A 19,080-nucleotide genomic window follows, 5' to 3' on the forward strand; every position below is an offset into this window, starting at 1 on the left:
TGTATGTAATAAAATGTGTATTTCCATTACAGGTTTAGGTCTTAAATTTCATATAAGGTGGTATTAAAAAGGTCTTAAAAAGTCTTAAATTTAACTTGTTCAAGTCTGCAGAAACCCTGTTACAGTTTAGTGTATTCTAGCTACTGTAAGGATAAAGTTATGAAATAAAACGACATGTTTATCTGTGCTTGTGTGAACAAAAAGAATGAATCGAACAAACCAGTGACTAAGATACTGAAATATAATGTATTGAGAAAATATTTGACCATCTAACTCTAGCACTCTCTATTCTAATTCTATTCTTTAAAAAAATAAAAAAACTAGCCCCTTTTAGACTTGCACTCTATTCATTTACTAACTGCTTGTTTTCTTTAAAAAAACACTAGCTTTTCTAATCTTTTTGTATTCTATCTATTTTTCTTTTTATTTATTATACAATTAACAAAAGCAAAAAAAAGGCCTCTAACACTAGCTTGCTCTATTCTTTTTCTATCTGTTTTCTTTTTATTTATTATATAATAAAAATAAAATAAAAACCTTGCTACGTGTACTGCGTTAAGCTACAGTAACTGATACTTGTTATAGCACTTGCATATCATTGCTCTCTTGTTGATTTTGATGGCTTCTATTGTCCTCATTTGTAAGTCGCTTTGGATAAAAGCGTCTGCTAAATGACTAAATGTAAATGTAAAATGTATTGAAGTAATGTGCTATTACTGTAACTATTTTAATTGAATTAATTCCCTAACTAAAATAATTTTATACATGTTAATAATAATTTGTTGAACATTTTAGTTTTTATGTAATGTGACGACAGTCTAGGAAAATTATTTAGCAATGTCAGCACAAGCTAATTAATATTACTGTATCAGACTTCTTCTGATTGATACATGCAAAAAGATTCAAAAGTGTTTTCTCTCTAGTTTATCATGTACCTTCAGTCTGTCTCGGAGTAAAGTGAGACAATAACCTTTTACTCCAAGTAAGATTACTAAATTGTGTAAACCGCAAAAATCTTTCTTTCTTGCTCTCTCTAGACTGGTGCTTGAGTTTGATCTGTTGGTGTACGCGTTTGGCCAGTTCCCCCTAGTGGTTGTTACATGGATGTGTATGTTCCTGTCCACCCTTGTGGTTCCATATATACTGCTCAGTGTCTGGGCCAGTGTTTACCCCACGTCAAGCCATCGGGCCTTATGGACAGTGCTGGCTGGTTCTCTCTTGCTTCTGTACCAGGGGCTGTGTTTGGGTTTCCTACCCACATATGTGGTGCTGAAAAACGGCCTTCCCCCTGCTTCATGCTTCATACTTATTCTGGAACAGGTATTCAGTAATCATAGCAACAGGATTTTTTTATATCACTCTGTTGATTATTGCTTGCTCCATTTTCTGCTTTCATGTGTTTATTTGAATTTGTTACTTGTTAGAAATCTAATAATATTGAAGATGTTTATTTTAGTTTCACTGCTGAATCTAGTTGTTGCTATTGGTTCTGTTTTAAACAGGTGCGACTGATAATGAAGGCTCACTCTTTCATCAGGGAAAATGTGCCAAGAGTGCAATCCTTAGAACGGAGCAAAACAAGTAAGATCTTTACTTAGATGTTAGTAAATTCACAAAAATAAACCGATAAAAACTTCATATTTTTTTTTCAGATTCATTAGCTGTACCTCGGTTCACCCAGTACATTTACTTTCTCTTTGCACCTACCCTAATATACAGAGACAATTATCCACGGTAAGACTCACTAATATTGGTTTTAAATTTTATATATATATATATATATATGTATGTATGTATATGTGTGTGTGTGTGTGTGTGTGTAGATAAAAGTAATAAATAAAAATAACATTTATATATTACTTTTTTAAATTCAGTTTGGATTCCACTTATGTTACTTTGTCCTTGTAGAAATCCATGTATTCGATGGGGTTATGTGGCTACACAATTTTCACAGGTGGGCTCTTTCAAAGAGTACATGTTTAAGTTGTGATTTAAAACAAAAAAAAAATATATATATATATTTGAAGGCTTGGTAAATGTGATGTTGAAATCTTGAGTAAGTGTTTTTTTCTGTGTCGTTCCAGGTGCTTGGGTGTTTGTTTTATGCGTATTACATATTTGTGCGGCTGTGTATCCCTCAGTTCCGCAGTATCAGTATGCAGCTCTTTGATCTGAGGGCCATGGTGTTGTGTGTCTTCAACTCTATACTGCCAGGTAGAATGTCATATTTAAATGTTGCACATCTTTAGATTCCTTTATACTGATAAGATGTCTAAATAAGAAGAGTACACACTGAGAATGGTCACAGATGTAGTAAAAAAAAGTATAAAAATGAATGCAATTTGTGTAATGTGGTGTTCTATATCTGTAGGAGTGTTGGTGCTATTCTTGGCATTCTTTGCCTTTTTGCATTGCTGGCTTAATGCATTTGCTGAAATGCTACGATTTGGAGACAGAATGTTTTATAAGGTAAGGTTTTATAAGGGTTATATGTTCCACATGATCAGATATGCTTTGTTTAAAAGCAGATGTTGCCATTATATGATTATTCATTGAAAAATGCTTTTTCTCTAGGACTGGTGGAACTCCACTTCATTTGCTAACTATTACCGCACATGGAATGTTGTAGTACATGACTGGCTTTATTACTATGTCTACAGGGACTTCCTGTGGGTAAGTCATAAGTTGAAAATGTTACAGAATACAATATAAAAGATTCTAGTTATTCTTTATAAGACTTTAGTTATTCTAAAATACATTACTCTTTATTGACTGATTATAATTCGTTTTTTATATAATTATTATAATTTATTTTTATTATAATTTTTATACATTATAAGTTGTTTCAATTTATTTTTGTATATTTTTTATTTTTATTTCTATTTAATCAGCTATATATAGAATCTGCACTTTGAGTGCACTCTTTAAAGAAATCATCCATTTACTGAAAAATACATGGAAATTCATTGGTGTAAACAGTGTTTCAGATTGGACCTTGACGATTGTACTGTATTTTATTAAACAATCTGTTTTTGGTTTATTTGAATGGACTCAAGCTAAACCATGTGTGATCATCCATGTCTACAGATGACACAGAAGCGATTCCGTGCAGCGGCCATGTTGGTTGTTTTTACGGTGTCTGCTGTGGTGCACGAGTATGTTCTGGCCATCTGCTTTGGCTTCTTCTACCCTGTCTTGTTCTGCATCTTCATGTGCTTTGGAAGTAAGAACCTCATATACTACAAGAGCATGTCAAATATCCCTGCTGAAAAAACAGATAGTCTTAGCTGGTTTTACAGCTGACCAAGCTGGTGTTTACCCAGCAAACAAGCCTGCACTGGCCCTTTACGGGGCCCACTTAGGGCTAGCCTTAGGGCCCCTGAGAATTTGCTCATTGGCAAAACGTTGGCCCCTTAGCGCTGGTCCTGCACGGGCAGCCCTCACTTAGCCCCCAGGAAGCCCTCACTATGCCCACACAGGGCCCGCACTATTAATCTACAACAATACATCTGTTTCACTTTAAATACTTTCCAGCTACTATAACTTAAAGGAACACTCCACTATTTTTGAAAATAAGCTAATTTTCCAACTCCCCTAGAGTTAAACAGTTGAGTTTTACCGTTTTCGAATCCATTCAGCCGATCTCTTAGACCGTTAGCATCTTGCTCAAAAATGACCAAAGAGTTTGTCTATTTTTCCTATTTAAAACTTGACTCTTCTGTAGTTACATCATGTAGTAAGACCGACGGAAATTGAAAAGTTGCGATTTTCTAGGCCGATATGGCTAGGAACTATGCTCTCATTCCGGCGTAATAATCAAGGAACTTTGCTGCTGAAAAAAAAGTAAGGCAAACAAAGCAATGTAAGACTAGGATTCGTCATATGAAAGTTGATGTGTGCGAAAGTCTTATCTGTATTTCATCAATGTCCAAACACTGTCCATAGCTGAAGTTTACTGATAGCAAATGAATAATCCAACCTCTCGTAATGAAAACACGCCACAGCTCTCAAACACCAGACTCTTCCTAACCAGGAACAGTCAAAAAAAAAGTCCAGACTATGGTCCCACGGCGAAAATAACTTTAAATCCATATTCATACTGGACCATGATGTGGAACCTCACCAATAAAGAGTCCTTCTAAAATGCATACAAATACACTATCTTAAACTCTTAGCATCCATCCAAACATAGGACATACTTACATGTAACATCTCTGCAAAAAAACATCAGCAATGTACACTTTAATAAAAACAACAACAACTCCTTACTTTAGACTGGGCTTGAAATGACACATTTCCCAACCAGGACACAGCACAATGTGTTCAGCAGGTGAACCATGCTGGCTACTGCTGCTTGTTATTGCTAACTCCCTTCTTCTTTCTTCTTCTTCTTCTTCCGTTTTTTGGCGTTACATCCTGTGTGCATATCGCCACCTACTTTTGCTGTTATGCAGTCATGGTTTATTTATCAATGTATTCCTTGTTTTTGCTTTTCCTGTTCTGACCAGCGTCTTCTGTCTGCAACGGTCTTCACGAGTTCTCGCGATAAGTGATGTTGAGCACATGACATCGGTATTGAATTTATTCAACACATTGTTTTAAGTTGAGATGACAAATACTCTAGTTCAGTCAACTTACAAACTAGTTGAGACAGTGAAAACTTACAATTTTAAGTTGAATGAACAAATTCAGTAACTGTAAGTTGTCAACATAAAAAAATAATTTGAAAACTAAACTGCTAAATAATTGTTTACAGTGTAGTTGCACTCAATTTGCTACATGTTACTGTACTAACTCTGCAGGAAAGTGGATCTCGTGAGCCAGATTTGAGGATCCTTGGCATATATGAAACGGTCTCTTTTGGTTTGAGCCATTCCACTTCAATTGAGTGGCTAAAAAATGGCCAGTCAATGTTGTTTGTATTCTCCTAGTTGCATTACAGGGCTGCCTACACAAAACCTGCATGGGCCCAAAGGATACAAAAGCTGCTCTGGGCCCGAATGGGCTGGCCCACACTGGGCCATCATGGGATTAATGTGTACAGTCCGCTAGTGTGGCCTGCTCACAGAGAGCCTACAAGCCTGCTCTGGGCCTGTTTAGGTTTGGTGTGGGCTGGCCCTAGCCCACTGTGCCCGCAAAAAGCCAGCATGGGCCCCGCAGGGACATGTTTGCAGGGTAGCTAGTCAGCAGCTGGTCTACCAAAAACCATCCAAACAGACCAATTTAACGAGCTTGGGCAGGCTGGGATGCCAGATAACCACCTAGAAGTTGGTTTGAGCTTCGGTTAGAAGGACTCTGTTTTATATGACTGATTGACATGACAGAGCCTGAATATGAAAATCTCTTATCCTCTCATATTTCTCTTAGTGGTGTTTAACTTCATTCTTAATGACCGGAGAAAAGGGCCGATCTGGAACGTGATCATGTGGACTGCGCTGTTCTTGGGTCAGGGGGTTCAGGGGGTTCTGTACTCTCAGGAGTGGTACGCACAGCGCTTCTGCCCCATTCAAGAGGTAAACAAAGTTAACAAAGTTTTTGGGTTCATCTGTGAATATAGTTTGTGAATTTATTCATATATTTGTGGTTTATTTTTGTTTCCTCAGCCTTCTTTCATAGACTTGCTAAAGCCTCGATCCTGGACTTGTTCTCCATAGACTAACACTGCTGTAGATGCTCACTAAAGCCACAACACCAGCCACAAGATGAATGGGATTTATACTCTACTCGTTCTGGAACTTTTTTAGCATTCTGTAGGTATTGCACTCTGACCAAACAAAATGAAAAGTGACAATCTTACTCTATAATCATGAGGACACCGTTTTATAAAGAGGCCTTAGATATTTGATTTGTTTAGATCTTAATATTTATGAAAACATCTGTAATAGAATGTAGAATGTCTATAATGTGCATTTTGAATATTTAGGTATTTCCTTTGAAATGTCTATGTGACGGTCTAGTTAGCATTAGGTTATGTCTGATCTGGAGATTCTATTTTTTAGAAGCCTCTGTGATGTCCTAAATTTGAGATCAGATTATACAGTAAATGTGTTTTGTTTACTGCCACTTCTTAGATATCCTTAGATATTGTGTTTTGATATTGTAGTGTTATTCCAGTACTGCAGAGGCCATGGATATGGGGTACATTTTAACCAGTTTTTGCCTGGACTGCACAAAATCATAGAATGTTTACAAGCGGGGTTGAGAATTCTAAAACCCCAATGGATTTAAATTATGTGCCATACTGCTGTGAAACAGTTTTTTTTTTACTTCTTACCTTTTACTCCTAGACTTTTAATTAAAATGAAGATGATTTGGGTGGAAATTCTCCATTCTGCCAGTTTTATTTACCATAGTTACTGTTTGAAGAGTTAGACTTGTAGTCTGGACTTAAAGAGTTCTGGAAATTTGTACTTAATTTTTTTCCCCTTTCCATAGAGCTAAACTAATTAGATACTAATTTAAAAGCCATGCTTTAGGACATATTTATTACAAAATAGGGTATCAAATGTTTGGAAGTTTTGAGGTTTTGCAGCTGGCTGCACTCATGTGATCATTACTAATGGTTTTCAAGCACAATCCCTTTATTAGTTACAAATTATGTACACTGCCAGAGTATGCAGGGTATTTATTGTAAAAAAAAAAAAAAAAAATCATAAAGTCTAGGCCTTTTTGAATGTCATTTATCAGTGCACAAAAGAGTTTTGAGTGAATACTCTCTCCAGTTCCACAAAATGTATGAGACTGTCTGTATAATATTTTAAAAACATACTTGCAATAGCTGTGACGACCGGCAGGTGGTGATGGAGAGTTGAATGTTAGAACTACTGTATATTTGCACACAGCATTTTAGATTTTATTTCTTTATGGCACCTGCCATGTAAATGTTCAGTTGTAATTTCCAGAATAGTCGATGGCTGTAATTTTCATAACAAAAAAAGTGAAAACTATTTTGAAATAATCTAAACGAATGTCATTTTTAAACAAATTTTCATCATAATTTATCTTGTGAAATGTTCAGCGTGTAGCCTGTACCACCATGCTTTGCAATGGACAATTAAACAGTTTAACTGACTATAGTGGTTTGCTTTTTATGCACTATGTACCATGTTGTATATTGAGGAGATATCAGTTAATATCAGGCTAATGTTTTATGTGACTTGACCGTATACAATCATATGTGAAAAGTGAATTACAATGTTATTTCTTTACAGATAAAAATCATGTTGCAAAAATTAAAGATTATTATTGTAATATCAAGACTATTACTATATTTTGCCATTGCTGTCGGTAGAGCTAAAAAATTAAATTAAGAGCAAAACAGAGATTGTGTTATTTTAATATTTTATTAATATTTTTAATTCGTTTTTATTTTAATATTTTCCGTTTTATTTGAAAGTTTTAGTAATTTTGCTGTTGTTTTTTCTATCATTTTAATTTTTTTGTTTTTAAAATGTCTATAGTTTTTATTTTATTTTTAGTTATTTTAATACATCATGTTAAACTAAATGAAAATAAGAAAATTTGCTTTGGCAACTAACTAACTGAAATTAAATGCTTTTTTTTCCAGTTCATGTTTATTTCATTTCAAGTAACGAAAATTAATTTTTTTAAATATGGTTTTAGTTTTAGTTAACTATAACAACCCTGCTATCAGAGCTTGTAGTATTAAATATATTGATATACAAGTGAAGTAGGCTTCTATGCTTTAAATTGCTTTAATAACATATAACTCTTTAATAACACCTCTTTATTTTTATTATTGTACTGTTTACATAAAAAGCCAGCATAGGCCCCGCAGGGACATGTTTGCAGGGTAGCTAGTCAGCAGCTGGTCTACCAAAAACCATCCAAACAGACCAATTTAACGAGCTTGGGCAGGCTGGGATGCCAGATAACCACCTAGAAGTTGGTTTGAGCTTCGGTTAGAAGGACTCTGTTTTATATGACTGATTGACATGACAGAGCCTGAATATGAAAATCTCTTATCCTCTCATATTTCTCTTAGTGGTGTTTAACTTCATTCTTAATGACCGGAGAAAAGGGCCGATCTGGAACGTGATCATGTGGACTGCGCTGTTCTTGGGTCAGGGGGTTCTCATCTGCCTGTACTCTCAGGAGTGGTACGCACAGCGCTTCTGCCCCATTCAAGAGGTAAACAAAGTTTTGATGCCTGGTGGGTTCATCTGTGAATATAGTTTGTGAATTTATTCATATATTTGTGGTTTATTTTTGTTTCCTCAGCCTTCTTTCATAGACTTGCTAAAACCTCGATCCTGGACTTGTTCTCCATAGACTAACACTGCTGTAGATGCTCACTAAAGCCACAACACCAGCCACAAGATGAATGGGATTTATACTCTACTCGTTCTGGAACTTTTTTAGCATTCTGTAGGTATTGCACTCTGACCAAACAAAATGAAAAGTGACAATCTTACTCTATAATCATGAGGACACCGTTTTATAAAGAGGCCTTAGATATTTGATTTGTTTAGATCTTAATATTTATGAAAACATCTGTAATAGAATGTAGAATGTCTATAATGTGCATTTTGAATATTTAGGTATTTCCTTTGAAATGTCTATGTGACGGTCTAGTTAGCATTAGGTTATGTCTGATCTGGAGATTCTATTTTTTAGAAGCCTCTGTGATGTCCTAAATTTGAGATCAGATTATACAGTAAATGTGTTTTGTTTACTGCCACTTCTTAGATATCCTTAGATATTGTGTTTTGATATTGTAGTGTTATTCCAGTACTGCAGAGGCCATGGATATGGGGTACATTTTAACCAGTTTTTGCCTGGACTGCACAAAATCATAGAATGTTTACAAGCGGGGTTGAGAATTCTAAAACCCCAATGGATTTAAATTATGTGCCATACTGCTGTGAAACAGTTTTTTTTTTACTTCTTACCTTTTACTCCTAGACTTTTAATTAAAATGAAGATGATTTGGGTGGAAATTCTCCATTCTGCCAGTTTTATTTACCATAGTTACTGTTTGAAGAGTTAGACTTGTAGTCTGGACTTAAAGAGTTCTGGAAATTTGTACTTAATTTTTTTCCCCTTTCCATAGAGCTAAACTAATTAGATACTAATTTAAAAGCCATGCTTTAGGACATATTTATTACAAAATAGGGTATCAAATGTTTGGAAGTTTTGAGGTTTTGCAGCTGGCTGCACTCATGTGATCATTACTAATGGTTTTCAAGCACAATCCCTTTATTAGTTACAAATTATGTACACTGCCAGAGTATGCAGGGTATTTATTGTAAAAAAAAAAAAAAAAACATCATAAAGTCTAGGCCTTTTTGAATGTCATTTATCAGTGCACAAAAGAGTTTTGAGTGAATACTCTCTCCAGTTCCACAAAATGTATGAGACTGTCTGTATAATATTTTAAAAACATACTTGCAATAGCTGTGACGACCGGCAGGTGGTGATGGAGAGTTGAATGTTAGAACTACTGTATATTTGCACACAGCATTTTAGATTTTATTTCTTTATGGCACCTGCCATGTAAATGTTCAGTTGTAATTTCCAGAATAGTCGATGGCTGTAATTTTCATAACAAAAAAAGTGAAAACTATTTTGAAATAATCTAAACGAATGTCATTTTTAAACAAATTTTCATCATAATTTATCTTGTGAAATGTTCAGCGTGTAGCCTGTACCACCATGCTTTGCAATGGACAATTAAACAGTTTAACTGACTATAGTGGTTTGCTTTTTATGCACTATGTACCATGTTGTATATTGAGGAGATATCAGTTAATATCAGGCTAATGTTTTATGTGACTTGACCGTATACAATCATATGTGAAAAGTGAATTACAATGTTATTTCTTTACAGATAAAAATCATGTTGCAAAAATTAAAGATTATTATTGTAATATCAAGACTATTACTATATTTTGCCATTGCTGTCGGTAGAGCTAAAAAATTAAATTAAGAGCAAAACAGAGATTGTGTTATTTTAATATTTTATTAATATTTTAAATTCGTTTTTATTTTAATATTTTCCGTTTTATTTGAAAGTTTTAGTAATTTTGCTGTTGTTTTTTCTATCATTTTAATTTTTTTGTTTTTAAAATGTCTATAGTTTTTATTTTATTTTTAGTTATTTTAATACATCATGTTAAACTAAATGAAAATAAGAAAATTTGCTTTGGCAACTAACTAACTGAAATTAAATGCTTTTTTTTCCAGTTCATGTTTATTTCATTTCAAGTAACGAAAATTAATTTTTTTAAATATGGTTTTAGTTTTAGTTAACTATAACAACCCTGCTATCAGAGCTTGTAGTATTAAATATATTGATATACAAGTGAAGTAGGCTTCTATGCTTTAAATTGCTTTAATAACATATAACTCTTTAATAACACCTCTTTATTTTTATTATTGTACTGTTTACATTACTCAGTTATTGTTCCTAGGATGTTATTCATTGCACATTATGAATCAACAATTCTCTTAATTTTGCTTATGTTAATATTCATACTACATGTTGCATCCCTGCGATGATGGTGTGCTGCGCTCTCCGTCATTGGCTCGTGCAGCGCACGACACTGCTTCTGCGGTAAAGATGGCGGCGGCGGAGGGGGCGCGCAGCGGCTGGAGCAGAACGGAACGACCCCAGACGGGTCCGCTTTAAGAGAAACAGTGCTGGGGGCATGAGGATCGTACGTTCCCGTTTAACAGAGCCGCTTATCCGGTTGCGTTTAGTAGAATTTAACGATTAGACTGTGTGTTGTTAGCTGTTAGGTGGTGGGTGGGTTCTCTCGCTCACACACACACACACACACATACACAGATTGCTAAGCTAAGCTAACGGAACTCGGTCCGGTCCGGTAAAGGAGGAGGAGGAGGAAGAAGAGGAGGAGGAAGAAGAGGGGGAGGAGGGGTGACCAAGAAGGGGAAGACTATCATCCCGAGTAGAACAGGCCGTCGTCCCGCGGGTCGTTCGTTGGGGATGTGATCTGTCCAAACGGACGGCGGGTCTTTCCACGGATCTGTGTTATTTTCCCACCCAGAACACTTGCAGGATGGGACAACAGGTAGGCCGCGTGGGAGAAGGGGCTTCTGCGGGGATCCAGACCCCACCGCAGGGGCAACAGCAGCAGGGCAGATCGAACCGGGCCAGCAGCTCCGGGAGGAGACCCCGAGACGGCGGCGGCAGCAGCAGCAACATAACCGGGACGCCACCGGGCAGAACTGCCGCAGCTGTCGCTGCAGCGAACATCATGCTGGATCCAGGAATTAATGTTTTCACCCTGCATTCAGGTATGAGCCCATTCCGGTGTTCATTTTGCATGTTTATTACTTTGAGTCACTGCACACATGCTTATCATAGTCGGTGAAGTGTGGATCTGCTCTCCGGTTTAGAAGGGTCCGTCAGGATCAGCGGAAGTACTCCAGGATGTGTTGCCAATTCTAGTGTGCTGCCTATCTAGCCAGTGTTATTTTGACATGACGAATGCGTTCGAACACTTCTTTGATCCCTAAATATGCTTTCTAGGTAGGCAGCGTACTATGTTTTCTTACACAATCCCCGAAATGTGGTTTTGTAAGTGGTCAGGCTTGGATACTGTCTGGTCACCTTCCATTAGGACCTGGCTTTGAAGAGTATGACGGTGTGCTGTTGCAGTATGTTCGAACCCAGTATGTGTCGAGCTGTGTAATATCATCAATAACACCATTCGAGGTGGAGTACCACTGAAATTAGTTTATTGTGAATCTCTTGATATAAGCATTGTCCAAATGACAAATTAGTGTGCTGTCACTTAAAACGATCCAAAATGCTTCTGAGATGTGCATGCAAACATTGTCAGTAACGGTGATGCATCATCTTCTCTTTAAAATTAATGTTTTGGTTAAAAGTATTTAGATATTCCTGCTGAAAAGTATTTTTATGTAAATATTTAGATAATTGGAATATGAGCACATTCTTATTAATTTTCACAGAAAATTAATGTGCATGTTAACGCGGTTGCTATTCTCATTTTAGGCATGTTTAAACAGCTGATTTAAGGCTGCTCAGTGTCTGCTCAAAATTCTGTGTAAAGATGTAATGCTGCATAAAAGTCGGGACTAAATTATACCTGCTCGGACCACCTTAGCCCCTAGAGTAAAAGTATATAGTTAAGCAGTATTAAACAGTATGTGTAAAGACACATAATTGCCACTTCAGAAGCATTTCTGTGCCATCTTTGCAGTGTAAATTTGCCATTTGATGTAGAGGATTATGGTTGTATAAGGGCAGTGACTGAATTGAGAAGGGGAAGTTCAGACGCAATGCTCTCCTAACTGTAGAAATGCAATCTGATGGCTGTTATTTGATAGGGACTGGCATTTATTGTCTCTTATGAAGCACATGCTGGTGGGAAAGCTGCTGGGGAAGCCACCACTTTCTCGGATTTCGCTCGTGAGTGATTTCACTGACTCATTTGTTTCAGGCAGTAACACAAAACACATATTTGATCGTAATACTGTTTGTCTGGCAATAATGTGTCACGCAGATTTATCTTTTCAGAAATCTCATATCCCAGGTGTTGTTGGGATTATTGTGACTGTGGCTGGGATTACATTAGTTGTCGAGACATTATCTGAAGCACTATTTGGATGGTATTAGATGAACAGAGTTGTCTGTTGTCCATTGCCCAGGAGCTGTGTTAAGTCTCTTTGAAGCGTTGTGCCCAGTGTTGGTCTGTTCTCCACAGGGTGGGTTGATCAACGCCAAGGAGGAGCTTGTCACATCATGACAGTGAAACCCTTTGGCTGGAAACACTGACTTGTGAGGGCTGCAGATGAGTTATTTTTACTCTAATCGCTTATAGCCAGACGTATAGCTGTGACTGAAAGTCATCTGAATAATCAGGATAATAATTGTAGGGTTACAGGCCTGACTGTCATACCAGTGGTGACTAACTGCCATGATCAGCTTCATCAGACACACATTATTTCTGATGCTGAAGTCTTTAGAAATCAGAACATCTTTTAATGTCTGTCTAGAGGAGAGATCTGATCTCAAATAATTTTTCTCGGTCAAACCAGTTTGTTTGGAATAAACACACTGTTTTTTTTTCTCTCTGTAGTTGGAGTGACTGGAATTGTATTTGTGACTTTTCTTAATAGTAGTGAGCAATACAAATCGCTTTTTCAGTGTAAAGATTTAGAGGTTTTTAGCTGATTTAAAGGATGATGCCAAAATATCATGCTCTTGATCACATTTTGTTTATCCCTTTAATCTTACAGAGCCTCATCTGCAAGGTTAAAGGGATAATTCCCCCTAAAATAAAAAAGTGTCATTCTTTACGCAACCTCAAGTTGTTTCAAACCCGTATGCTTTTAGTTTTTCCTATAACACTTTACAATTAGGTCTAATTTGTTAACATAACTACATTCATTAACATGACAATCCTAATATTAATTTTAACATCTACTAATATTTTTTACATCAAAAGTTGTATGTTAACTTTACTGCACTGTGAACCGACATGAACAAACAACGAACAATTGCATTTTTATTAACTCACATTAACAAAGATTTATAAATGCTATGAAAACATTGCTCATTGTTAGTTAATGATGGCTAATGCATTAACTCGTGTTAACGAGAGACATTATTGCAGTGTTATTGCATTTTTTCTAGGAACACAAAACTTCTATGTCATATATAGTGGTCGACCAATATATCGGCAAGATGTGATATTGTCTGATAATTGGCATTTTTTAAATCATCAGTATTGGCTGATAAGTTTTTCTGTTTGGCCAATGAGTGTCAGAAATGGTACTTGTATTTCGACAGCAATTACTTTCTTTTTAGTCATGTTTTTAACAAGTTCTTTATTTGTGAAAAATACTATGATAGGATTACAGATTTAAGAACTTATCTAAAGTATACTTTTTTGTTTTTTAAAATCAAGTTTAGTTTTTTATATTGGTTTATTTTAAAATTATTTATTTCTAAGAAATATCATGTAAAATTTCATTTCAGCATGTATTTTTAACTAGGCTATCTTTAAAAGAAGTGTGTGATATCAGCCACCCTGCTCTCTAAGATAGCAGCATCGGCCATTAAAAAATTAATATTGGTCCACCTCTAGTCAAATGTGATAATGTTAATTAATTTATCAAAAAAAAATAAAAAATGCTTTTGTGATCTTAAAAAAACAGCATATGATTTTGGAATGAAATTAGGGTGAGTAAATATGACAATTTTTGTTTTTCAGATGAAATATTCCTTTGAAATCACTGAAGGTATCAGAATCACCGCAGTACTGTCATTAACATTCTGTTATTACAGCATCAACAGTAAGCTTCTTTGCTGTTTGATTTTGAAACTCTGCAGTGCGGTCATCACTCAGAGTCTAATGACTACGCAAAGGCATAGGGGGAGGTGGACTACTCGATTTCCCAAATCTTTTTGGCCCAATAGGGCATTCAGGAGGACATCGACAGATGATTCATGTCACGCTCGGAGCGAAATTCCATTAGATCCAGGAGAATATTCATCTATTTTTCTAACTAGTGGAATTCCATCAGAAGCCTCTGTGACAAATAGTTCTTAATTGACCTGTGTGGTCAGACAGAGGAATAAATGAATAAATGAATAAATGAGTGGTCCTGTCTGCGTCTCCCACCCCCTGCAGACAGCCAGTGAGTCAGCCTGCAGCCGTTCTGAGGTCACAGGGCCAATTCCACATTCTTTTTATTTATTTATCAACTCCAGTACCAGTAGGCTTTTATTATTTCAGTAGGGTGGTGCAAAGTGCAGCCCTGAACTTAATGTAGTCCAAAGCAGCCAAAAACGATTGCATTTTAGAGCTCAGAACAGTGTGGACCTTCAGTGGGCATACTTTCAGAAGATAAAATGCATAGACAATTTGTCTAAAGCAGTTCCATGATTTTATATTTATGCATTTCGAAGCCACAACATTGTTTGTCCACTGTTAGGCACAGTTAATACAATGTTGACATTTTGCAGTGGTTTCAAGTGAGACTCATCCAATGAGAATTCAGTCCGAACTGACTATTAAAGAAATATGAGCGAGGAGTGTAGATGACTTTGAGTGAAGTTATGGCTTTTGAGCTGTATGCACATCATCATTTTGTTTCTGGTAAGCAGGCATAGTGCTGCTGTAATTTAGTTGTAATTGTGTTACATAAATCTCTGTTTTTATTTCAGTTTGTCCTAAAGGATTAAATGGACAGCACTATGACACGTGTGAAATTCCCAGGATATAAGATGATAGGAATTAAGGACTAAATTGGATTAAACAATCCATTTTTGATAGGAGATTGTTTTATAAAGTAGTCTCAGACTTTTATTGTGAAGACCTGATGGGACTCCCTTGGCTCAAGGTTCGATTTGGTTGTTGTTGCACCACTAGAGGTCATTAGAACGCCACACTTTTTTTGGCACTCTGCTCAAACAGAGTATCAATGTTCATTATAGTTTTTTAACATGTCTAGTTGATAATACACTTGTCAGTTGTGATGTGGATGGATACTCATCTTTGTCTCTCTGGTGTGAAAGTGGGTGCCTGTGCTCTCCTAGCCATCCTCTAATCCTAATCATTTTAACAGCATTATCCGGTTCCATCCTTTCATTGCGTCCTTATTAAAGTCTGGATTAGATGACACACTGGAGTAATTCTTCTGTGTTGAGGCAGTGATGGAGATAACAAGGAACACTTCAGTTCAGCGACTTTCTCTGTTGCCATTCTTCAGATCAGTAATTTTCAATGTTTTTCTCTCTAGACCGGTCACTGTTCTGTATCTGTTAGCTGTTTTCAGCTCTTTTTGGCCCTGGTTTGATGTGTGATGATGCAAGTGAGTCATTGAATTAGTGCTTTGAACTGATTCATTGAAACGGGCAGTTTGAAAGAACTGATTCATGGACATTTAAAACAGTTAAAAGCATTTTTCTGACACTGAAAATTTTTTGACTGTCAAATAAAATGTTATTTTATGTTTTTATCTTGTGTTTTAATATTTGTTGTATTATTATTATTATTAAAATATTTATTTACTTTCATTTATTTTTTCCCCCAAAGATGACCGTGTCTTCATCTTTGCCTTTAGGTCTTCGTCTTCTTCTTTAATACAGTTAAAATATCTCCACAAGCAGTTTTTGACCCAATAAAAACCCTGTTTGGCCTTTCATTCTTGGTCACACACACATCAAAGTAGTTCTAATGAATCCCAGTTAAATCCCATCCACAAAGCGTCTGTAGCTGTATGAGTACTATGATATGTCTTGGAACGAATAGTGAGTAATCCCACAATTCAGTAGTGAAATCAGATGGGACAGAGGGGAGATTAGGGTTAAATCCAGGAGACCTGCATTATCATCAGAGTGAGATGTGTCCTAGCATCTGCTTAGTTCAAGTGTCATCCTTCCCGTTCCCAGCCTTTGTGCATTTTTCCGTTGTGATTGTGAAGGTTGTTTTTGTTTATTTTGTGCGTCATGTTCACTCCACTGAAAGTTTCTGAAATGCTGTGTTCCGTTTCACTAATAAAATTCATTCACTGTGTTATATCACAATTTTATCACACCTTGAGCTGTAGTACAGCTCATTTGGTATTGATAACGGACAACGTCAAACATGTTATGATCTGTCAAGTACAGCATAATTAAATCCACTGGCAGGTTTGTCAACACCCAACAAGTAGTTAAATGGATGACGCCTCCTTAGCACTATTGAGGTCACGATGCGTGTTCAGGCAGGACCTTCACAGCCTGCCAACACTTCCTGCTTGCAAGACCACTTGGCTGATTCAATCCATCCGTCTCATTTACTCTCCATAAACCCTAATGGGTATAGTCCACCAGGCTCATTAAATACTGAAGGCTTATGCTGTCTTATCTATGGCACCGAGTTAATGCAGTCACCCTCACCTGGTGACGTGGTTGGCTTAACTACCACGGTTTATTTTCCTTAGAAAATGTGTATTCTAAAAGCTTTCATCAAAATGTCTTCAAATGACTGTTCTCACATGCCATATGAAACACAGTTCCTGTACTAGGTGTTGCTTGGTTAAGTAGGCTCTTTTTAGACCTGCATACAGAGGTGCTATGTTTGTGCTCAAAGAGATTTGTCTAAAACGAATCATTCATATTTATTATGTTTAGCAGAAAAATAGCCCTTGCTGGTTGATGATGTCATAATTACCCGATTATGAGGCAAAAAGCATCTTTATCCATTGATAGTCTTTCAAATTAGCCATGTATTCTGATATATATATTTCTAAAATTTTTATTTTTGCAAGTGACATACACTATCAAAATGTGGGGTCTGTCAAATTTTTATAAATGTTTTTGAAATAAACTCTTATGCACACCAAGGTTGCATTTGTTTAATCAATTATTGTTTTTATTTGTGAAATATTATTACAAATTAAAATAACTCTTTTGTTGTTGAATATATTTTAAAATGTAATTTATTTCTGTGATGGCAAAGTTGAATTTTCTGCAGCCATTACTCCAGTCTTAGGTATCACATGATCCTTCAGAAATCATTAAAATATGCTGATTCAGAGCTCGAGAAACATTTCTTATTATTATCAGTGTAGAAAACAGTTGTGCTGCTTAATGTTTTGTGGAAACTGTGAAAGGTTTTTCAGGATTCTTTGATAAATAAATATTCAAAAGAACAGCATTTATTTGAAATAGAACTTTTTTGTAACAATGTAAAAGTCTTTACTTGTCACTCTAAATCAATTTAATGTGTCCTTGGTGAATAAAAGTATTAATTTCTTGAAACATCCAAATGGAATGGTATTGCATAAATCACAAACATTTTCATTATGTAATTATATTTAATCAGTGCACATATGGAATGAGCAATTTAGCTGTTAAGAACCAGAGGATGCGGATGGTGTGAAAATTTCATCAGATTTGGAAGATATGATTCTGTGCTGCCCACTCTGTTGTGGCAACCAGATCAACGGTGCATCAGATTTGTGTAAGCTGAGGTAGATGTTATTCAGTGGGAGCAGCCACAGGTCTGGATGCTCTCTGCACAAAAAATGACTCAAAGCAAAGACCGAGCGATAGAGGACAAGGATGGAAAGAGATTAAGGATCATCTGATTAAGTGTGTAAATATGTAAATCTGAAAATCTTTTTCATTGATGTCACACCTTCTGGTTACATCGCAGTGTTAACTAAAACCTGACACACTTTTACAATCTAACACTTTTGCAGTTGTCACAGTTACCGTTGACTGCAGTAGAGAAAAGATGATGCGAAATTATGCAAATATCACATTGCTCTAGTAAAGAAAAGAACATCGAATTTGATTCTGATGGGGCGTGTAAGTGTCTTGAAGCGGTGTTGTGTTGCATAAGTGTTTGTAAGTACCTTTAAGCTGTAGGGTGTGTGTGTGTCTGTGTGTGATTTTTATGCTTGTACATACTTGTAGAGAATTTGCATAAGATGTACAATCCGTACTAGTGTTGGGCGATATGGTCATTTTTCAAATCGTCATATCGCCAGTCCGTGAGATTGCCGATAGACGATATTATCGTGCATGGGTGGGTGGGGGCAAGAGAGAGACTCTCTGTACTTATCAAGCTAGGGATGTAACGATTCACTCAACTCACGATTCGATTCGATTCACGATTTTGATTTCTCGATTCGATTCACGATTATTTTTATTTTTTTTTACAAAATGAGATTTAAGACAAATTATAAATTAAATGTGTCCTTTTATTATTGCTTGGACAAAATGCTGAACATTTCTTTGTGAAATTGAAATATATCACGATAATAATATACCAATATAGCACTTGCATATTATTGCTCTTTTGTTGGTTTTGATTGCTTCTATTGTTCTCATTTGTAAGTCGCTTTGGACAAAAGCTTTTAAACAAGAAATTTTATTTTGATTTGGGGCTTGAAATTTTAAAACAAGCCCCAAATCAAATAAATAAGTAACACAAATAAAATAAATCTCTTCATATACAACAAACTAAGGCTTTGTCTGTGCTCTTTCCATTTAAAATTAGAGGCAACCACTGCATTTTAATCTTGATCCAAACAAAGATGCTGCATACATGCAACATGAGCAGTTTTTAA

The 19,080-nt window shown here is 36.0% G+C and overlaps 2 protein-coding genes and 2 long non-coding RNA genes across 4 annotated transcripts in view; all 4 read left to right on the forward strand.

Moving 5' to 3' along the window:
* LOC107700347 (sterol O-acyltransferase 1-like) overlaps positions 1-5,459 on the forward strand; it is a gene marked incomplete at its 3' end in the record, with an annotated part of 21,465 nt that extends 16,006 nt beyond the window's left edge. The window contains exons 7-15 of the mRNA XM_016501979.1: positions 1,038-1,320; positions 1,503-1,581; positions 1,653-1,734; positions 1,909-1,954; positions 2,085-2,214; positions 2,372-2,469; positions 2,575-2,673; positions 3,088-3,223; positions 5,368-5,459. Coding sequence (XP_016357465.1) covers positions 1,038-1,320; positions 1,503-1,581; positions 1,653-1,734; positions 1,909-1,954; positions 2,085-2,214; positions 2,372-2,469; positions 2,575-2,673; positions 3,088-3,223; positions 5,368-5,459 — 1,045 coding nt within the window. The remainder of the gene's footprint in view (positions 1-1,037; positions 1,321-1,502; positions 1,582-1,652; positions 1,735-1,908; positions 1,955-2,084; positions 2,215-2,371; positions 2,470-2,574; positions 2,674-3,087; positions 3,224-5,367) is intronic.
* A 6-nt stretch (positions 5,460-5,465) lies between these two features.
* LOC107699458 (uncharacterized) lies at positions 5,466-7,064 on the forward strand. Its single transcript, XR_001635461.1, has 2 exons — positions 5,466-5,513; positions 5,604-7,064. It is a non-coding gene; the product is annotated as an uncharacterized LOC107699458 (long non-coding RNA).
* Positions 7,065-7,852: 788 nt separating this feature from the next.
* LOC107699451 (uncharacterized) lies at positions 7,853-9,703 on the forward strand. Its single transcript, XR_001635460.1, has 2 exons — positions 7,853-8,151; positions 8,242-9,703. It is a non-coding gene; the product is annotated as an uncharacterized LOC107699451 (long non-coding RNA).
* Positions 9,704-10,433: 730 nt separating this feature from the next.
* LOC107699422 (Abelson tyrosine-protein kinase 2-like) overlaps positions 10,434-19,080 on the forward strand; it is a 28,696-nt gene continuing 20,049 nt past the window's right edge. The window contains exon 1 of the mRNA XM_016500678.1: positions 10,434-11,280. Within this exon, the coding sequence (XP_016356164.1) occupies positions 11,043-11,280 (238 nt within the window). The 5' untranslated portion in view covers positions 10,434-11,042. The remainder of the gene's footprint in view (positions 11,281-19,080) is intronic.

This window comes from Sinocyclocheilus anshuiensis, unplaced genomic scaffold (assembly GCF_001515605.1).
Source record: "Sinocyclocheilus anshuiensis isolate Anshui unplaced genomic scaffold, SAMN03320099.WGS_v1.1 scaffold477, whole genome shotgun sequence".
NCBI classification, from domain to species: domain Eukaryota; kingdom Metazoa; phylum Chordata; class Actinopteri; order Cypriniformes; family Cyprinidae; genus Sinocyclocheilus; species Sinocyclocheilus anshuiensis.